The 20,232-nt window shown below is 42.9% G+C and overlaps 1 protein-coding gene across 1 annotated transcript; it reads right to left on the bottom strand.

Moving 5' to 3' along the window:
* Positions 1 to 1,036: 1,036 nt before the first annotated feature.
* On the bottom strand, positions 1,037 to 19,827 carry stra6 (signaling receptor and transporter of retinol STRA6). The gene is made up of 17 exons (XM_036535556.1): positions 19,722 to 19,827; positions 18,092 to 18,158; positions 16,513 to 16,598; positions 16,054 to 16,193; positions 14,472 to 14,638; positions 12,968 to 13,093; positions 11,355 to 11,419; positions 9,875 to 9,954; positions 9,678 to 9,739; positions 9,090 to 9,252; positions 8,095 to 8,170; positions 6,430 to 6,563; positions 4,972 to 5,089; positions 4,684 to 4,785; positions 4,076 to 4,239; positions 3,091 to 3,228; positions 1,037 to 1,299 (listed from the first exon to the last, which is right to left on the bottom strand). The coding sequence occupies exons 1-17, from the start codon at positions 19,805 to 19,807 to the stop codon at positions 1,037 to 1,039; spliced, it is 2,037 nt and encodes a 678-aa protein (XP_036391449.1). The 5' UTR covers positions 19,808 to 19,827.
* Between the last annotated feature and the right edge of the window lie 405 nt (positions 19,828 to 20,232).

Below are 20,232 nucleotides of genomic sequence, written 5' to 3'. Positions count from 1 at the left end.
GCTGAATAGGTCCAATAAAGGACCATAAGGGTTAAATGTTCGTCGTAATATTTTATGCAGCGGTGGCGGATGGAAACAAGTTACACAACCCTGAAGGCACCATATTGGCAGGTTCTGAAGATAGAACTCTAAAATTTACTATGGATTTTTGCACTGGTGAGTAAAAGTAAGGTATTTTCAGTTTGTTTATTTGTTGATTCTGGGGATAATGGCGTCATCTCAAAAGATGTTTGTTTTCATGCGTGGCTTGGCCTGACACACCAAGAGGAAATGCTCATGGCACACGGTGCTGCACACTAACACCAATGTAACACCACTCGTTTCATTTTCAATCTTTTAAAACTTTAATCACAAATATATTACTTTCTGTTATTCAAAAGCAACATGGGATGCTTTTAAGATACAGTACAGGAAAACAAGGCAACACATAGAGTAATGGCAGCAAAACAACATCTGTTGCTCTGAGCCGAAACGGACAAATTCAAAACAAATAAGAGGGTTTCGTCTTCTAACATTACAATTTAAATACCATTCTAAACCATGTGAAATTAAAAAAGACCATATATACTGTATGTATGGATTATAATTGTGTTACTGTTGGTTCTGTCACTTACAACCAGCAGTGTGTACATTGACCTTAAAATGTAACATTCGCTAGGTCTCTCACAAAAGCATTTTCTGTACACTCATAAATATGCAAACGTTCTAACCTGGCAGTGTGGTTAGAGAGGGGTTCAGTGGTGCGTGCTTAACTAGTAATTCCAAGTGAAAATGTGAGTAAACATATAAGACAGCACACACAGAGCAGAAGTCAAAAACCAAGCCAAAAACTGCTCTGCATACAAGAACTGTGTTTCAACCTTCCTAAGGCACTGGCCAGTAAATGCACTTATTCACACACTTGCATTCTCTCTCTCTCTCTCTCTTCATGGACAACTAACACTGTTGTAACAATATGGCTAAACCAAACGCACCGTCTTCACTGGCAATAGCACACCTCTACATATAACCCATTCTCGCATTCTCGTCTCGGCCATCAGTTGGTGGCGGGAGCGTCTGCCTCTTTTCCCGCCTCTTTGCCCTCGTCCTTTTGGCTGGCGTCTCTCCTGCTGCTCTCCTTGGTGGTGCGGTTGAGCGTCCCGTTGAGGAAACTCTCAGAGCTCTGGCGCTGGAAGTGCTTTCTGGAGCCCACCAGGGAGGGATTATTGACCAGGGTGAAGAGGAGCAGCCAGCGTGCTTGTGCCCGCCTGGTGTTGGACACCTTGTTCTGCTTCTTCTCCTGGGCCACCAGCTGAATGCCTGAAATAATGAATCACCCCATCAGGAACAAAGCCAGAGAGAGGTGTATTATGGAATTGGAAGATCCAAAACTGGGGGGTTGAGCTGCTTCAAGCTCTAAATTGATTACACATATGGCAAAAGGTCCAAATCAAATTTTCTGTCACCGGGTGTCAATTGGTACACTACCTCATTTTCAGGAGGTGGATACTGATTTAGGAGTCTTTTAATTGGCATAATACTCCATGGAGCTTGGAATCGGTGGTGGCAGTTTAGCCCTTCACTAAACCAGTTTACCACATCAGACCACAACCTTGACTTCCAAAGTACAGTCTCGGGCTTCAGAAGAGGCTGACCCAAGTGATACTCAACAGAGCTTCCATCATATGCAGACCTATCCCTTGTATCTTGTACCAGCAGCTCAGCCTTTTGATTATTAACTTCCTATCTTCATTTAGTTATGGATGATATTGTGTGTTCCTATACTCCAACTTCATATACAGCTGAGAGAAAAACAGGTGTTTAATATAGGCTGTAATAATGGAAATCAATCATATTCCAATCCTCAAGCACAGTCAGTACAAATTGAGTTTGCTCTAAACACAATGCTTCACTTTTTCAGTCAGCAGTAATATGAATCCTTTGCATCTACACAAGTTACTATTCTGCACACAAAAATAATTGCCACTTCTGCCCGCACTGTACTACAATGTAGCACCCTGTCACATCCAGTTAGGGTTTGTGCCTTACTGGTCCTGTATGGCCCTCATTATAAAAACATGTTCCAAACATAACAACTTGTTTTTTAATAACTGAGGGTACATTTCACTTAATCTCAGATGGCTCAGTCTTTGGCCACCCTCTCTATCCTGTATCACAGCAGCGATGGAAGTGTGCAGTATCCTCTTGGCTTGCATGTAGGCCGCACGGCTGCTGGCCTCCCCGTTGCTTTTTCAGCTTTGATAGTGTGTCGTGGCCATTAGTTCACCTCACGTTTTGTCCTATGTAGTGAACAGTGGGAAGCTGTCATGCTTGGGAACCAAACAGCGGGAGGTAACGTTTTCCAGCACAGCTGATTACTTTTGAGATAGTGTTGACAGCATTGCCTGAATAGCATGGACATAAGGTAGAACAAGCGGCAGCACTTCATACTAGATCAGTGTCAGATTTATTCTGTCAAACATAATTCAGATTGAAACATGTCCTCCTATGCGCCAGACTGCATAATGATGTAATTATGCTATCAACAGACCAGGCAAAGTAATATCTCCCACACTATTTAATGCACTTAGACATCGAACACCGTACCCTCCCCCCCTGTATCTGGCGATGGTTGTCCAGTTGAAAACCTCACTATCTATTTACCACTGATCAATCAGACACTGGGAGATAGAATCCTTAATGAAAGAGACCTCATTGACTGGTATTGCAATGTAGCACAGGCGCACTGATTCAGAGAGATGAACATGTGTGTGCGTGTATGTATGTGTGTGTGTCTGTGTGTGTGTGTGTGTGTGTGTGTGTGTGTGTGTGTGTGTGTGTGTGTGCATGTGTGTGTGTGTGTGCGAGCACGCATGCGTGTGTGCCTGTGTGTCTGTGTGTGCGTATATGTGTGTGTGTGTCTGTGCATGCCTGTGCATATGTGCCTGTGTGTGCATGTGTGTGTGTGCCTGTGTGTGTGTGTATGTGTGTGTGTGCGTGTGTGTGTATGTGTGTGTGTATGTGTGTGTGCCTGTGTGTGTGTATGTGTGTGTGTGTGTGTGTGCCTGTGTGTGCCTGTGTGTGTGTGTGTGTGTGTGTGTATTGGCTGACCTTCCTCTACATCACGCATCTTTTGCCCGGCGCCGCCCTCTTGACTGGCAGTCTGCAGCAGCATTCCGCAGAAGGCCTTCATCACTGGGTGAGACTGGCTGACCTCAATCTTCAGGTAATGGGCATAGCAGCGGTATCCTGCAGAGCCAGAGAGCAGGAGAGACAGAGAGAGATTGGGGGGTTGGGGGGGGGGAGGTGGAAAATATGTGAGACCTACTGGGGAAAAGCAATATACATTTAGATTATGACGAGAACACTGGCAAAACCGCTCTGAATGATAACTCTCAATCTTTGCTTGTCAGCAGCCAGCTTTCCGTCACTTTAGGTTCATGAGCTTTGCTTGCTGTAATTACACCCACATGCATTTCAGGGCAGCGTAATTACTGTCTGTCTCGTATAATGGGATAACGACAGACCTCTAATAAAGAGTAAATGGAATTGTCACTTAGAGTTAGATTTTTAAACAGCTTCTTCAAAGAGGGCATGAGGCACATTTCTTAACAGTATGTGTAAATTTCTGTGATACGTTTACTTAATTGATGCAGGGAAAGTGCTTGGCAGCATGGAGCTTTCACAGTTAGCTAAGCTATTCATTAACACTAAGGTTCCAACTAGTTTGGCAATTTCACAAATGGACAATTATGTAGTATTCATTTATAGATAATGTGTCTGAGATCAGGTGAACAAAAAGTCCCTGAAAACATTACACACTTTTATCTTGGTTAATATAGCTACTAACTACCTAATTAAAAAAATCCAAGTCTTGTCACAATATAAAATCAATGTAGAGAAAGTAGAACAACTGCACATAAAAAATAAAAATGAAGACTGATGCACCCAAGAGAGAAAGACAGAGTGAAAACATTATTGCAGCTATTCTGTCATGCACATTTGTAGTTCAAACAGCCTGTTGCTTTGTGGAAGAAATCCTAGTCATTCCGTCCATTGACTGTGGAGTGTACAGGAGGGTTAGGGTTGGACTTACCCGGGTCGAAGGCCTCTGCTCCACGGTTCAGCAGGCTGATGTCCAGGCGGCCCAGGTGGATGATGTTAAAGAGAGCTGTGATCACCATCCTCCACACCCCCAGCAGCACCCCCACCAGGACGTTGACCGGGAAGAGGAAGTAGGTCAACAGGAACAGAGCGCTCCTGTTGATGGAGGGAGTGCCACCTTTTATATTGTCATTGAAAACTCTCCATCTTCTGTATATAATCTAAACAGGGCGTGTAAACTGTGCCGCTTCTTTCCAGCTGTGGTCTCCATTTATCCACCATGCCACTTGTTATTAATTTATTATATTTATGATATTTATTATAATTTTTTTCATTTCCATGAGCAACAGTTTTCATTCAACTACTGCTGAATTCATGATGTTGTGTAACAAAAAAAGAAACATGCTTCAATTCAATGCCCTAATCTAAAGACAAAGCACATTCAATAGAACAGGTTGAATAGAGGTGTTATGGTCTAAAAGAACACATAATATATTTTTAGTACTCATGTGGCATGTGTCATTTAATGTTCTGCTGCGATACCACTGTAAATATCAGGTAATATCAGATAATGCAATATCAAAATGTAGTTGACCATACCTGTTATCCAGGTCTCTGGTCCCTGCATCCTTTTTGATGAAGGCAAACTTGGCTGTGATGTGCTGAATAAGCACAGCCAAGAACAGTGTCAACCAAAATGGCCTGTCATAGAAATGCAACATGAGGTTAAACTCAATGACTCACCATTCACAAGCACATCTCAAGCACAGACTGGAGGAAAAACCGTATTTCAAAGTAGACTCTGCCTGATGATGTCATAGTCACGTGCCAGCAGACAGAACCAGGGATGATGTCACGTGAAGCATGGTTCCATTCAACTCAACTCACCACATGTTCCCGATGATGTGGAAGATTATGAGGTTCCTTCCGTACAGGATGGGGATGATGACGAGGAAGACAGCAAACATGAGGCAGATGAAGAACACCAGTGTCTGGATGACCAGCCCTGCCGGAAAAGCAAGATGATGAAGACCTACAGCAGCACTTATGGGACTCTGGAATGGCAAAGAAAATTCCCTGCCATACTAGAAAGGTTAATAAGGAGACAATGACTTTTAATTGATTTTCATTGTTTTAACTTGAAACATACTCTATGTTATTAATTGATACTGCCTGTGTTCATGATTACTGTTTGGGGCTGGCTAGGGCCCCTGGCCAAGATATTCTCATTTTTTTTACTTCTTTTCTGAAATTACAATCACAAAAATATTTATTTCAGATGATGATATTTTTCTTTTCACTAGGAATCTGGACGGGTCAAGCAATCTCAGACCTTTTATCCTCTTTTGCATCTAACAGCTAGGGTGTTATGACTGTCATCTTATTCCAGTGTTGCAGGATTCATAGTTGAAAAGTTGAAAACATCCCAATACAGTATGGATATCACTGAGATGGAACCAGAATCCTTTAAAAATTCTTTGCTTTTGGTGTTTCTTTTTTGTGGTGAATATTCTCTATATATCTCTCACTATATGATGAGGCTATCCTGAATTTAAATAATAAAAAAAGAGACCTCTTTCTCTGGGATGGAAGATACTTGTTCTTTTTGTGGCATTAATTTCACATTGATCCAACTAAAGACAAAGAGCAAAATAATATAGGTAGCACTGTTTTATGAGGTGGGTTGCTCAGGCCCTTGTATGGGAGCTATTTATCCGAAGACCTTGTGGAAATTACCAAATTCTGATATCTCCAAATGTTTTAGGTACTTTTTTTTTTGTTTGTTTTATCTGGACATATTTTCTGAAATATTTTGGCTATACTGAAATACTGAAACATACATCAAAACCCACAAAAACAACATTGTACTATAACCTACTACAGAATGACATTCTCACAAATTTAAACACACATCATTAAAAGAAAATGTCTTCTTTCTAGAAATGCATCAGCAGCAAATATCTTCCCTTCCCGTGTCATTTTCCCCTTAAACTATACAAAGCCGCTCCTTTGATTTTATCACTAATATTTACATGTCTGGCTTTTGGAACAGATTAACAGCGAATGCTGCAGGAATGTTATGCTTGTCGATGTCATGTTAAAATGTTAATGACTGTATTCACTGCTGTGATCCATAAAAGAGGCTTAGCTTCCTCTTCAGAATTTCACAGATGGATAGCAGTATTTGAAGCAAAAGCCCTTGGTGTATCCACAGAGTATATATAGTATATACACTGACTACAGTGATATATACAGTGGCTCTGAGTGGCTGTGGCTGTGAGCATGTCCACCTGGATTGCCACATAATCTTCTTCCCCACTCCCCAGAAAAGCTCCTGACGGTTACCTAGACAGACGAGGGCAGCCTGGTAACTGGTGAACCCCATCCAGCACACCAGGGCAGGGCGGGATGGCCGGACACTCCTCTGCCGATTGTAGACATTGTAGATATCTCCTCTGTACAGGCCTCTCAGGTTGGCCCTAAGAACATACATTCGGAATTACAATCATGTTCTTCTGATTGCAGTACACTCTGCGTGATGATCATTTGTGGGACGCATGCATGCACATGTATAGCGCACATGTAATGTAACATACAGTGCTAATGTAAACTGCAGTCCTAAGAATTTCTTTTGTCTTATATCCACTTCATTTCCATTCTCCATTATCTGCTGCTGCAGAGAGTGTGTGTGTGTGTGTGTGTGTGTGAGAGAGAAAAAGCGTGTACGTGCATGTCTGTGTGTGTGAGAGAAGGCGTGTGTATGTGTGTATATGTGTTTGTGTGTGTGTGTGTGTGTGTGTGTGTGTGTGTGTGTGTGTGTGTGTGTGTGTGTGTGTGTGTGTGTGTGTGTGTGTGTGTGTGTGTGAGTGTGTGTGTGTGCGTGTGTGTGTGTTTGTGTGTGTGTGTGTGTGTGTGTGTGTGTGTGAGTGTGTGTGTGTGCGTGTGTGTGTGTGTGTGTGTGTGTGTGTGTGTGTGTGTGTGTGTGTGTGTGTGTGTGTGTGTGTGTGCACGGGCATGCACGTGTGCATGTGTGTGGAACAGCAGGCTGGCTGAGTGGGGATTAGGATGCCAGCTCCACTGCATACATACTCCTTCAAGTCCAGACAGGTGTTTGTGCAGCAGAGCTGAAAATGCAACAGTCCCAATCTCAATTGCTTGGGTTCCTCCTCGGTATTACACTGCTCGCCTCCCACACTAGGTGCCCTGCAGCTTTATTTGCTAAAGCAAGAGCTTTACTTAAGGAAATGGGGATGTGATTAAAAGCACAGTGATCCCTGTGCTGCAGACTGACTTAAACAGTGCAGACAGGGACAGACAGAGACGAATTCATGCTCGGAGAGCAGGCACCCAAACAACATAGACACTTTCCAGCCAATCAAAGGTAATGCAAATTGTATTTCACATGGAATAACGTCTGGCTCTCATGGCTTATTACCATTATTGGGTTCAGCTAATGATAAATTAATGAGGCTAGAATAAAGTACATCCCCAGGAGAGGGAACTTGTACAGACAGCAGAATAGCATCGAATATATTACTTTCATCCTCACATTCCTGAGCATACTGATAACATCAAGACACAAACGGATGGGTTGCGCATAAAGCAGGTATATTAATAAATTCAAACTGACAGTGTTTCATCAATGCTTTAATATTAGCAGAAAGCATGCCTTACCGAATGATTATCAGGACAGAGAAGAAACAGGAAGGTTTGTCAGAATGCTCTAAAGAAGCATTTGCTTGAATTCCATGCAGAATTTATAAACAAAATACATTCATCTGAGATCTTTCAACTAAGCTCTTTTATTTTGGATCAGCATCATGTATGTCCAATAGTGAACATGAGACTTGGCAGCTATTGAAGGTGTCAATGGAAATTTAAGCCAGAGGTAAGAGAGATGGTGAAGATAGTGACTGTGAAGGTAGACTGAGGACAAGGTGGGTGCTGGTGGGCGGTTGAGGTCAGGTAGAGAGAGAGAGAGAGAGCGAGAGAGAGAGAGAGAGCTCTTACCTGTGTAGGACCAAGGATCTCATTAGCATAAGCAGGGTGACCAAGCAGGACAGGATCGTCGCAGAGATGTAACACACTACAAAACACAAAGTCGCATGACACGCACATCAGCATTGAAGGAGGTTAAGGTGCACGGACCAGCCTGCCATAAGCCTTCAACAATTCTCTCTGTTCCAGCCTTGTCTCCTTTTCTCTGAGCAAAGACCTGCCCGCATGCTGCAGTCCTTGTCTCCTATGGCCTGTATTTTACATTATGCTTTCTGTAATCTAGGTCTTTGCATTCTACGTTCAGTGATCTATGATCTTGTGATGATCTGTGATCTTGTTATGTATCTATGATACATAACAAGATTTTTTGTTTTTGCTTGGTTGACACCATTAAACAAAGCAATTTAGATTTACTCTTTTCAGAAAATAAAAATTACATTAGCAATATATATAACAATGAGAGCAATGATATTAAATTGGTGCACTGTGCCAATGTTCCCACTATCCTTCCTGGCCCTTTGTGATGTTTGGAGTTTTTTCTACAAATGTGGAATTAAGTGGGTGCGACAGAGATGCCATGCGTACTACATAGGGCATTTATTTGATCGCTCAAAGCAATGTTTCCTAGAATGTCCCCTTTTCTCTAATGAGATCAGCAAGCACAGAAAGCTCTTCCACAGACAGAAAATACTGGATGCTTGAGAGACTCAGTGGTAATCGTTCATCAGCTTCTGCTGGTGTTCTGCAGGAATTTCCTGTGACAATGCCCCACAGAAAATTACCCATAACTAGTCAACTGTAGGGATGCCAGATTAGTCTTTAATGGTGATGGAGATTGTTAATTAATGTGAATTTCAGAAAGTGGACCATACTATATACTTATACTGTGCTCTTTGGTAGTTAATGCCAGAAATACATCTATAAATCCTCCAAGACATAACCGTGCAAATGTAAGGCTGGGCTTAAGAGGTTTGTCTCTGACAGTCACAGAGGAATAAGACACTCACCCTCCGTACTCCATATGTAATGGACCACGATTCTGACAACCTCTGCACGATCCTCCGATAACATGATTTTGAAGCCAGCCAGCAGGAAAGCAATCTCTTCAGTGACTCCGGCACGAACAATCTGGAGAGTAGGTACCAATCCAACTATCAGTAAGAGCGCCACCTGGAGGAGAGAAAACATAGTTGTTAGAACTAGTGGGAAATTGTGAAATGCTGGGGTATATGGCAGTAATGTTGTTATTGAACAAACACAATGACAACCACCAAATTTCGTACAAATATATATATTAATTTTCACATTAAACTGGAAGTAAATTTTTAAATGTATTTCCCAATGCATTGCCCACTTGATGTATTAATACATAACTTTTATCCAGCCATGATGGAAACAGACTACAGCTATCTCATGAAAACTTGCCACCGCAGTAGTAATATTTAACCTAATGTTGGCTACAGTCATTCTCCAGACGAAGATCAGAAGTTCATTTCAAACGTGAAAACGGACCTGACTGTTTTCAGTCTATAATCAACTGTACAGCACATAGTATTATGATGCAATGCCAAAAAAGACAAGTCATCTGGTGGTACCTGATAAACAGCAATGAACGCCACTACAGCAGAGATCGCCAGTTTCAAGGGGAAGCGAAACACTAGAGAAGGGGAAAAAAAAAATCCACAATCACAATCCAGTCAAAATTACAAGAAATAAATAGATAAGTCAATCATGCCTCAACAAAGCGGTCATAGCCCTAACATTGCTGAGAGAGCATTAGTAGCCACCTTACCTTCCTCTGGTGTGTAGATGTACGACTTCACGGCATCATATATTCTCTCAGACAGTTTGGGCTTTGCTGTGCTGGTGGTGCTGGGGAAAGAAACGCCATGAGCTCCTTAACGCCATAAAGTTTCCAAGACCTCCTAAAAACGGCTTTCTCACCCATGTTATAGATTTTACCGACATTGCACCCTGGAACATTTCAAGAGACCACTTTTCAATGCGCGTAGCTCTCCACCTCATTTGTTTCTTTGTAATGCGATCTGAAGTGGAACCTGTGTTTCCGGGTGACACAAACAATGATGCCCCCATGTGACTATCTTCTTCCCTCCCAAACACCTTAGCCATCGCCTCTCATGTGCCTCCTCAGAGTGTACAGTACAAACTGCTCACATTTTCCAGTACAGCACTGTCATTTTCAATTGTGACTTCATCAACAGATAAAGGACACCTTTCCGTACAGCAGGAAATACTACTGGAAATCCAATGAGTCACTTGAAGCTACAGCAGCTTTGAAAAGCATGGGGAAGCGACCTTTCTGCTTGCTCACTGCTAGTTTGCGTTGGAGGGATGAACATCTCGCCGGGGAATGTCAAAGGGAGAGAGCTCTGCATGCAGAGGAGCCTCATCTTTGAATAAATCTTTCCTGAAGGTTCACGGCTGGGTTTCAGCTTCTAAAATATGGCTTCCCCAGCCTAATTTTAGCCAGACTTTGAAAATGGGTTGGAACAGAAACCAGAGAGAGAAAACAGAGAAGCTCAGTTGATCTGCTAAAGAAAGGACAAGCAGGATAGAATTCCACAGGGAGACAGGTTCTCATTCGTGCAGGATATTGGGTGGAGAGAAAAAAACACATGGAAATCTTTCAAGGGAGAGCAGGGCTACCATCTTAATCACTGATACCAAGAGAAATGTGTATTTTTAAAGCCTAAACATTGCATTTTCATGCAATTAACAGCAAGTGCTATCTCATCTGTACAGAGGTGAAAGGACGGCAATTGTAGACACCCCACCTGTGCAGAGCCACATTTAACCCTTTGATTATAATTAGAGATTATTTTGTGTGGATTACTCTCTACCATTGCACTTCGTCTTTAGATTACTGGCATTGGTGGGTGGTGGTAGTGCATACAAAATCAGACAGCGCAACATGATGAGCAGTGATTCCCAAAACAAAACAAAGTACTACTGAGAGTGCAGCTCTAGGATACATAACTTTGTGCATTATTCTCCTCCCCAACACAACTCCTCCACAATGAAACAATATAACAATCAAGTGAGATACACATTATTTAGTATTGGTTTAAAAGGGAAGACCCAGCGCAATACATGTTCCAATGCTTTAAACTGCATGAAATCCCTCCTCATTAGATTTGTAGGACTCGTCCGAATTCAATATGTCTAATGCAATTCTGTTTGTGTGTTGCAGGAATTTGAAATAATTGGAAAAAAAAATGTGTAAGTTTACTTTTCTTGTTGAGAGTCCTCACCTGGGTTTGGAGGGCTTTTTCAGAATCTTCTTCACATAGTCCCTGTAGTAGCTGCTATCAAGGTCCTTGAACAAAATCAAACCGAATGTGAGGAGCCACAGATAAAAGAGAATGCAGCATCTCTGATACAACATGAATACTGCAGGAACCCACCATGTATGAAGAATACTGAAGCGGATTACGCCCAGGCCACACTGTGCCTAACAACTGTGTTTGCAAAACACCACACGTCAAAACATTTCTGGCTAAAAAAATAAATTTACATTAATAGGCGTCAGCTTTTCCCTCATGTTTGTAACTTCCATTAGATGCAGACCATCTACTGGAACATGAGCAAAGAATAAATGATTCATTTTTAAATTCCAGTTTCTCTTCATTTTATCCTCCAATTATCTCTGCCTTTGTTGTTGATGTATGATTTAATATGGACATGAAATGACATTATATATTATATTATATACACACTGTCTACACTGTAGCATCAGGAACATTGCACGCGGCAATCCCGGATCATCATTCAGGATTGCTCGGATCACATGAGGGGGACTGACGGAGACGAGGAGCCTCGCGTGATATCTAGGAGCGCTGCTACTACGTCATAACGAAGCTTTCCCAGAGATTACCATCAAATAAACACTGCATTGTGCGCTCCCTGTGGGAAAAAAAAAGAGGAGACAACGTCCCCCCTTAATCTGGTCAAGAACATTGTGCAAACCCAATTATATCAAAGCTGCTTACAATGATTAGGGCCTCTGGTATGCTGTTTTTCGGAGTTTACATATTTCGCCTGCCTTGATTGTATTAACATAACACTGTGGGCCTCTTCTTAAGTGGCTCTTGCACGATGTTTCCTCACATGTAATTATCCCGCACGTGCACTTCATGGGTGAGGGGATGGGTGCTGGTAGGGGCAGGGGGTGGTGAGTGGTCTTATCCCATATTAGTTGCTGTATTATTAGCATAAATGCTTTTGCTGAATCTTCCATTGAGAACTAGGTGTGATTTTTTTCCAGAGCAATTTCAATATTATGTAAGTGCGTCGATGTGATGTTGATTGTATGAGCAAAAATAACTTACTGTCTTTTTGTTTTGCTTCAGCCCTATTCCTTTAGAGAAACATACACATATATGCGTATATATAACAGTCTGCCATATACACATACATGAAATAGAAGCGGCCCGCTTGTTGGCTATCACAACCTAAAATGACATCCCCTTTGAGCTTGTTTGATATCATAAGCATTAAGCATAAGCAATTGCTGAAAGAGGGCAAAATGCTGAACGACTATTTAGGTTGCATTTTAAACAGGACTATACAGATTTTTTTTGATCTGCTTCAAATGCAAGAATGTTCTGTTTTCATTATTTATGTTAGTTTCATTATATTTTTTTTCAATGCTGGAATCTAAGCACATTAACAGAAAGTTACCCTACAGTTAGGCATGGTGCCACCATGAAAACTGGCATCCATTAACCCCCCCCCCTCCACGCACACACACACACACACACACACACACACACACACACCCACACACACATACACATACACATATGGCAGAGAGGTCTCCTCACTGAACCATCCCACCACTCAGAGCCCTCTCAAACCCACTAACCTCAGAGGCATTGGTCTTCACTGTACCCTTCAAGCCCTTGAACAGAAGCAAGGGGTACTGGAAACTGAGGAAGGCCAGGCAGGCGATCTGCGGCAGGCTGGTAAGCAGCGAGTAGTACTTGTAGATCTGCCATGAGAGCAGAGGTTTAAGTCAAACTTGGATCATTCTCACACACTTCACCTCCTCTGACCCAGCTTTTAATCCTCATCAGCTGGGAGGAGAAAAACTCTACTACAAGGCTACTGTCGTTCCTTACATATAATTATACTTCTACCCTTGAATCTATTCAGATTAGGCATACACTCACACCTTATTGTCACTAAAAGAACAATGGAGCAAGCTTTTCCAGTGATCCTTCGAGCTTTTTTGTCTGAAGGGGCAAGTGACCTGTGCCAAGATCCCTCTGGGTTAGTGTAAGGAGATAAAAAAAATAAGTTGCACAACATGAAACCTGAAAGTTTATACTCTCTAACTGACAAAACAAATAAAGTGATTAACTGGGGGGAGAGAGAGAGAGAGAGAGAGAGAGAGACAGAGAGAGAGAGCGAGAGAGAGAGAGAGAGAGAGTGAGAGAGAGAGAGAGAGAGAGGTGGGAGGGTTTTCCTGATTGAGACGGTTCTGCAGCAGAACAAATTTCTTTCGACGGTCCACCATTCATTTCACCAGCTCTACTATAGCAGAGCAACTGTGTAGGGAGGTAGAGCAGGCAGACTGTACAATGAGCCTGCCAATCTTACCATGCAGAGGCTGTATTGTGGTCCTAAGATAAACAGTCCCTTGACTTCTGAGCATAAGGGCAGTAGTTGAATAGGTATACTGTGTAGCTTGTATGTCTACTGTTTGACTGAGTGTTTGGTAGCATTTTCAGATACCCACAGTATCAGCTAATTGAGGATAGCACGTGTGGAGTAGCTTTTTCATTGTCCCTGAAGATCATGTTCAGACAAGCTAATTCAGTGTGTGTGTTTGCATGTATTTGCGTGCACTTTGCTCTACACTTCTGTGTGTAGTGTGTGTGTGTGTCTGTGTGTGTGTGTGTGTGTGTGTGTGTGTTGCTCTGAGACAAGGAAAAATGTATTCATCCACCTCCAGTCAGAACAGGATAAGAAGAGCTAGATTATCTCTAGATGATCTCTATTCAAAACACTCTATTCAAAACACAAGTAGTCATTCAGAGAAGCTTTCAATTACTTGCTTCACACTGTGTAATACTGTGATCATTGCACATATTGAAGATATTTTGGAATCCATATAAGGTTATAAGGTCTGTCATAACATGGCTGGTACAGGCTTCCATGGGATATATACCAGTGAACTAAATTCTGCCTAACATCACAGCCAATAATTTCCTGCTTGTGTCTACTACTGACTTTGTTAACTCAATATGATAATGAAGGGATGTTATCAGCTAAATGAGATCTCAACAGATACACCAGAAGTGTCCTTGAAGGACCCACAAGCTCAAGATGATGATGTATGAAGAGAAGACTGTTCTTCCTCTTACCTGGGGGGTCTTGGGGCAGTCAACCTTCTGCCACACAAGGACACCGAAGTGTGTCCAGGAGAGCAGGCTGCCCAGGACATAGCCCACCTGGCTGTGCAGCGTTCCACAGGCCAGCAGGGGGTAGTACAGAGCGGGGTAGTAGAAGAGGGAGAGGATCTTCCAGTACTCTGAGGGTAACAGGTGACAGGAGTTAGAATATAGGTTTAGAATGCATCTTTGCTGTGGATTACACTTGAAAACATTTTTGAAATTAATGTTGAAACAACATTACCAGAGAACCACATGACAGTGACCACACAGAGAATGAAAGAGTGAGGACAGTGATTGTTGAGATGGGAAGGAGGAGAGCGGTCTGTATGGCAGGACTGGGGATGATGGTGTGGACAGGCGATCAGCCATGCATGAGCTCCAAGTCTGAGTGCTGACAGTGGACGGTCACCATGCCAGAAAACACCCTGCTTGCTCATGAAAAAAAGGAAAGTGCTGGAGAAAAACCACTGCTGCCCAGAGGAAAGAAGCACAAAGGACCTTTCCAGAGCCCTGGCCTCTCGTTCGGCCCTACCTGTCAGGGGCACCCCTGCAAGGGTGTCAGTGATGTTTTGTGCTAAGGAGAGAGAGACAGACCGACCAGCTGAGTCCTGGATCCTAACAATTAACTGAGCAATCTGAGAGGATGCACACTATAAGCCCAGATTTCAGCTCTGTGCAAGCACCACCCGATGGTCTTTGGGATGTGCGTTTATCAGACAGTCAGCCGAGCTAAAGCTAAAGCCAAGCTAAAAGCTTTTACTCATTAATAGTCTGAGCACACAATTCTCAGCATTCATGGGCCCTGTTGCAACCAGATCTTTAATTACCAGCCAGAGTGCTATGTAGTTTAATTATAGGAAATACCACACTGCAGACCCAAATTGAAAAGATTTATAAAAAAACTGATGGCAAAATAAATCAAATTCCATAACACATCAAGTATGGGATGACTGTTATGATGTAAGTAAAAGGAAACAAGTGCAATCTGTGAATGACTGTCTGTTCAACTTGATTGCCTTGAACTGAACTTCGTTCTCGGTCGTATGCTGACCTTGGAGGAGAGACAGGGGGAGAGATTAGCGTGTAGATTAGGGTCCTGGTGCAGCCATTGGCTGCAAAATCAAATGGAATTAGACTCAGATTCTTCTATCTGTGTGTTCACAGATGTCATTGATCCAGAAAAGCAGCACTAAAACAGTTATTTCACAATTATTTTCAATTTTTTCGTGGACCACCTCTATGCTATTGAAAGCCTAGACACTCCATGTAACACTGCACCGTATCATTAATCAAACTCAGAATATCATGAGAAACATCTGACACTTATCTACTCTCCCTAAGAGGCACATTAATTAAACTAACTAATTAACGTCTTATTTGTTGCACATTTCCAGAAGACTGCACCCTTCTGTGGAAAATGACTCATAGCTCCAGCTGGGGACCACTGATTAACAAAGCACAAGCTCCTGGTCCCCAAAAGAACCTTCCAGGCCACCGTAGTTTACAGAGACAACAGAACATTGCTTTGATCTGGCACAGGTGATCGCCTTACCTTTGTAGTCTGATTCAGGGTTCTGGACAAAAGGCAGGGGGATTGGGGCTAGCACTATAACACAGAGCTTGCAGAAGAGGACTCCAAACACTGCCACAGCTAGGCCCTTGTGTTGAGTGTGGTCCAGGAAATTCACTGGACTGCAGGAAAGGGGGACAGACAACAACCACCATATGAACCAGTTTGCACTGTTAGCTTGACCAACCAACATCACTGGAGTGTGACCTTCTACAAAATACATCTGGTACAATGTAAAACTAACTACTATGGCTACAGGTGATAGCATTTCTTGCAGGGTCAAACTATAGTAGCAGTGGGTTACTATTTTCTGTATCTGTAACATAAGGGTAGGTGTTCTGCGTGGACTCCCTGATTCACCCAGCCCACCTGTTTATGGCATAGCTACGGGGCAAATATTACAGAGACATCAAGCAGTTTGCGGTCAGAAATAGGTCTTACCTGAGTAAACCTGGAACCCCTTTCAGGAAGCCCTGACATAACCTTTTGCGTTTGGTGAAGGCTGCTAGGACCAGCATGACAACAATCTAGGAGACAGAAGACATTGAGATTAACCTGTGGGGCACCCTCTCTTACTGACCACCACCTGCTTAAAATTACATTACATTACAGTACATTATTGCCATTTAGCACATGTTCCTATCCAGAGAAACTTACAACTATATCTATTTATACAGGAAAATGTTTCCTGAGGCAATTGTGGGTACTTTGCTCACAGGTACAACAGCAGAATGGCAGTGGGGAATTGAACCAGCAATCTTTTGGTGGCAATCCCTGCTTACCAATACACCACACTGTTGCCCCCAGAATTTGGTATGGCATGTAGTAACACATAAAAATATATAAAATACTTGCAATCAATGATGTGAACTCTCCCCCCCCCCCCCCCCCCCCCATCTTTATAAAAGACCCCCCTCTCCGCAAGACACAGTTGCACAACGGCAGATCAACAGACAGCTGCAGAGGGAAGACCCCCTTGTCTCATTATGGTCTCCTTGCCTCTGATCTGAATGAAGCCCCATTAGTCAGAGTGACTGCCCAGGGCATTGCAGGTCAGTGAACTCCAGCAGCCCGCGACAAAGTTCAGAGCAAATGGGGCAGCAAGGGTGTCGGACACCTTCATTCAATGACAGGGGTCTGTCACGGCCAATTAGCGCAAGGCTGATGCCATCAACTTCAAAGGCAAAGGAAGCTGGTGCACATAAGGCAAACGCAGTAATATTTCAGCTACTCAAGTTGTCTCTGAATGACAAATCTATTCCTTTGTGACAAGCCATGCTCCCTTTTTGGGAGCAATTCGGAAGCGTGTTTTATCACATACTTTTATTAGTCAAAGAGCTGTTGAAGTTTGGGGTTAAACACCTTTGAAGAAAACATACAAATTAAAAAACTGCATGCTTCTGTACACCTTGATGAGCATGAGCAAGCAAAGGAAGATTAACAGAGTTCGAAGTCAGCCTTGTGTTCTATATGGCAGTTATGTATTACTTAACGTTACTTAAGCCGTTACTTAAAGTATGATAATCTGTGTTATGGCTCTGTTATCACATGACCAATCATCATGATGCAAACTTGTAGTTCACGACAGTGTACCTGAGAGACAGTCTTGCTCACCAGCCCTGTGTCAGGCCTGAGAAAACATCTAGTTACAACCATGCTTGAAAATGAGATAATGTATGCACAAAGGCAAGCAATCATAAAAAGCAATGGAGCTTTCACCTGCCCAATCAGCATGCAGTAGGTGTTTTCTCATTAAATAATCCTGTTGGTCTATGCATACTTATCTCAGCTAAGCACTTGACACACTGTAAGCCTGGCTGAACACAGAAGACCTGGCACATGGTCGAAGGTGAGGTTACGCCAGGGTAACCAAACAAGGACAGACAAGGCGTGCTGGGTAGTGTAGTCCGGAGACAAGGAGCTTCTCACAGCGGACGCTGGCGTATGCGTGTCTCATGGTCTCAGTGACGTCAAGGGGGTGTCATATTGGGACCTATATATATTTGGGGAAATGACTCACCGATATTGCAGAGATGCATATGTGGTATAGTCTGTCATCGGCGGTGGGATCACAGGGGAGGATGACTCTGAAAAAGGCACAAGGTGTCAGGGAATTTAGATGGAGTCAGATATCATTACGCAAAACAAAGCTAAAGCCCCCAACCCACCCCCCCCCCCCCCCCCCCCCCCCCCCCCCAAACACAGATCATGCATTTTAAAAACGGATTGATTTTTATGCAGTTGTGGAAAAACAAGACACAGTGGGGAAACGGTGCTTGCGTTTTGGCCGCATTTTAAACCGTAAGTTGACGCAACAGAAATACTGAGCTCTGAGACACGTAAATTCGACAGCCCACAGTGGTAGTGACTGTGTGCTGAATGCTGCAAGCAGGAGAACAAGGAGACATGGGGCATAAATCAGACACAATGACATGACACAGCCTGGGGGACTGAGAGATCGAGCACATTCTGGGGAACCCTGCCATTCTGTTCTGTTGAAAAGTTTCCTCTTAAACATTACTCTGACACCTACACCAAAACACAGACCATATAAGATCTGTCATAACCTTGCCAAACTAGGGGACTGTCACAAGGGAACGTTACAGTATTGGCCTATCCAGAGCAACTTAAACAGGTTACAGTTTTTACCCATTTATATAGCGAGATATTTACTGAGGCAATTTTGGGTATAGTACCTTGCCCAAGGGTACAACAGCAGTGCCCCAGCAGGGAATCAAACCAGCAATCTTCCGGTTACAAGTCATGCTCCTTGCCACTATGCTCCACTGCTGAAGGGTCGTTCATAAAAACTCAGGCAAAGGAAATAAATGCTGCCCGTTTCACCTGTATCAATCCAATGTAATTACAAGCATAGTGTTCAGGAAAGAACTTCAGTCTCACAGTTTTCACTATCATCAAACTTTGTGATGAAAGAGTGAATTAAAGAGAAAATAAATCAAAAGAAGGTGGATTAGAAACAGATTTTTAGAAATATAAAAACTTGTGAAACTGAGCACTATGCATTACATTACTGTCAACCAACACAGGTCACAATTTTATCCATTATATTTACTGACATAATTGTGTGCCTAAGGATACAACAGCAGGGCACCTGTAGGGAATTGAACCAGCAACCTTTCAAGTTACAAGCCCTGCTCCTTACTACTACATCACACATGTTGCCATACCAGAGAAGAGCTCCAGTATAGAGGCTGAGTCTGTTCTAAATGCTACACAGCATCTACACTCCGCTGAACAGACCCGTCAAGCATGTCTATGACCTGTTAGCCTTTCGACTGAGATCCATTTTCTTAGAGGAGTTTTAAAAATGTATGGGCTGATGAAATCAAATATCACATGTCACAAACTCTGTCAGTCAACCATAAAAATGTACTGCACTCATTACAAAAGAGTAAACTTGACATTGCTTACAAAATGTTAAAATCTCCACACCAGATTTTAACACCTTCTGTCACATAAGCCAATCCATCCGGTGCTCAGAATTTTAAGAACGCTGTTAATGAATTGTATTGACTTTTGAAAAAAATTTAATGAATTTAAATTTCATTAAAAACGACAACAACAGTTTGATCAGGAATTGAGAGGAATGAATGGGCTGCATGGTAGGTCACACTTAAAAAAATACTCACTCCACTGGTGGTTTGGTAGGTTCCAGGTTTTCATACCAAGCAGAATAATCATAGTAGTCCTTCGAGATGGGGTCATTGGAGCTCATTTTGGCGTTTTTCTTTCTTTTTTTTTTTCAGATCCACCGGTTTTGAAAGAGTGAGAAGGAGGAAGGGGAAACCCTAAAAGAGGCCGCTGCTGCTGTCTGCTCGTCCCCCCCTTGGTGTCCTGTGGTGGTCTGGTCCCCGCTGAGCTGCGGTGGGGGAAAACTTTCCTCTGAAGTTCGCCGTGCAGCTGCCGAGATGCCTGTGTCCCCTGCACGCTCTCTCCCTCTCTCTTCAGGTGCCCCGCTCTCCTCCCGCTGCACTGGAGTGATGTGACAGGTCCTGGCTACGGTTATGCCCCCCTCTCTCCCCTTTCTTCCGACACTCCTCTTGCTCAAAGCCCCTTTTTCAAACAGGGATTACCACCGCGTCCTGAAAACTAGAGAAAAGAGAGAAGGAGAGAGAGAGAGGGAGAGAGAGAGCGAAAGAG

This window comes from Megalops cyprinoides, chromosome 8 (assembly GCF_013368585.1).
Source record: "Megalops cyprinoides isolate fMegCyp1 chromosome 8, fMegCyp1.pri, whole genome shotgun sequence".
NCBI classification, from domain to species: Eukaryota; Metazoa; Chordata; class Actinopteri; order Elopiformes; family Megalopidae; genus Megalops; species Megalops cyprinoides.
This window is presented reverse-complemented; position numbering and strand designations above follow the sequence as displayed.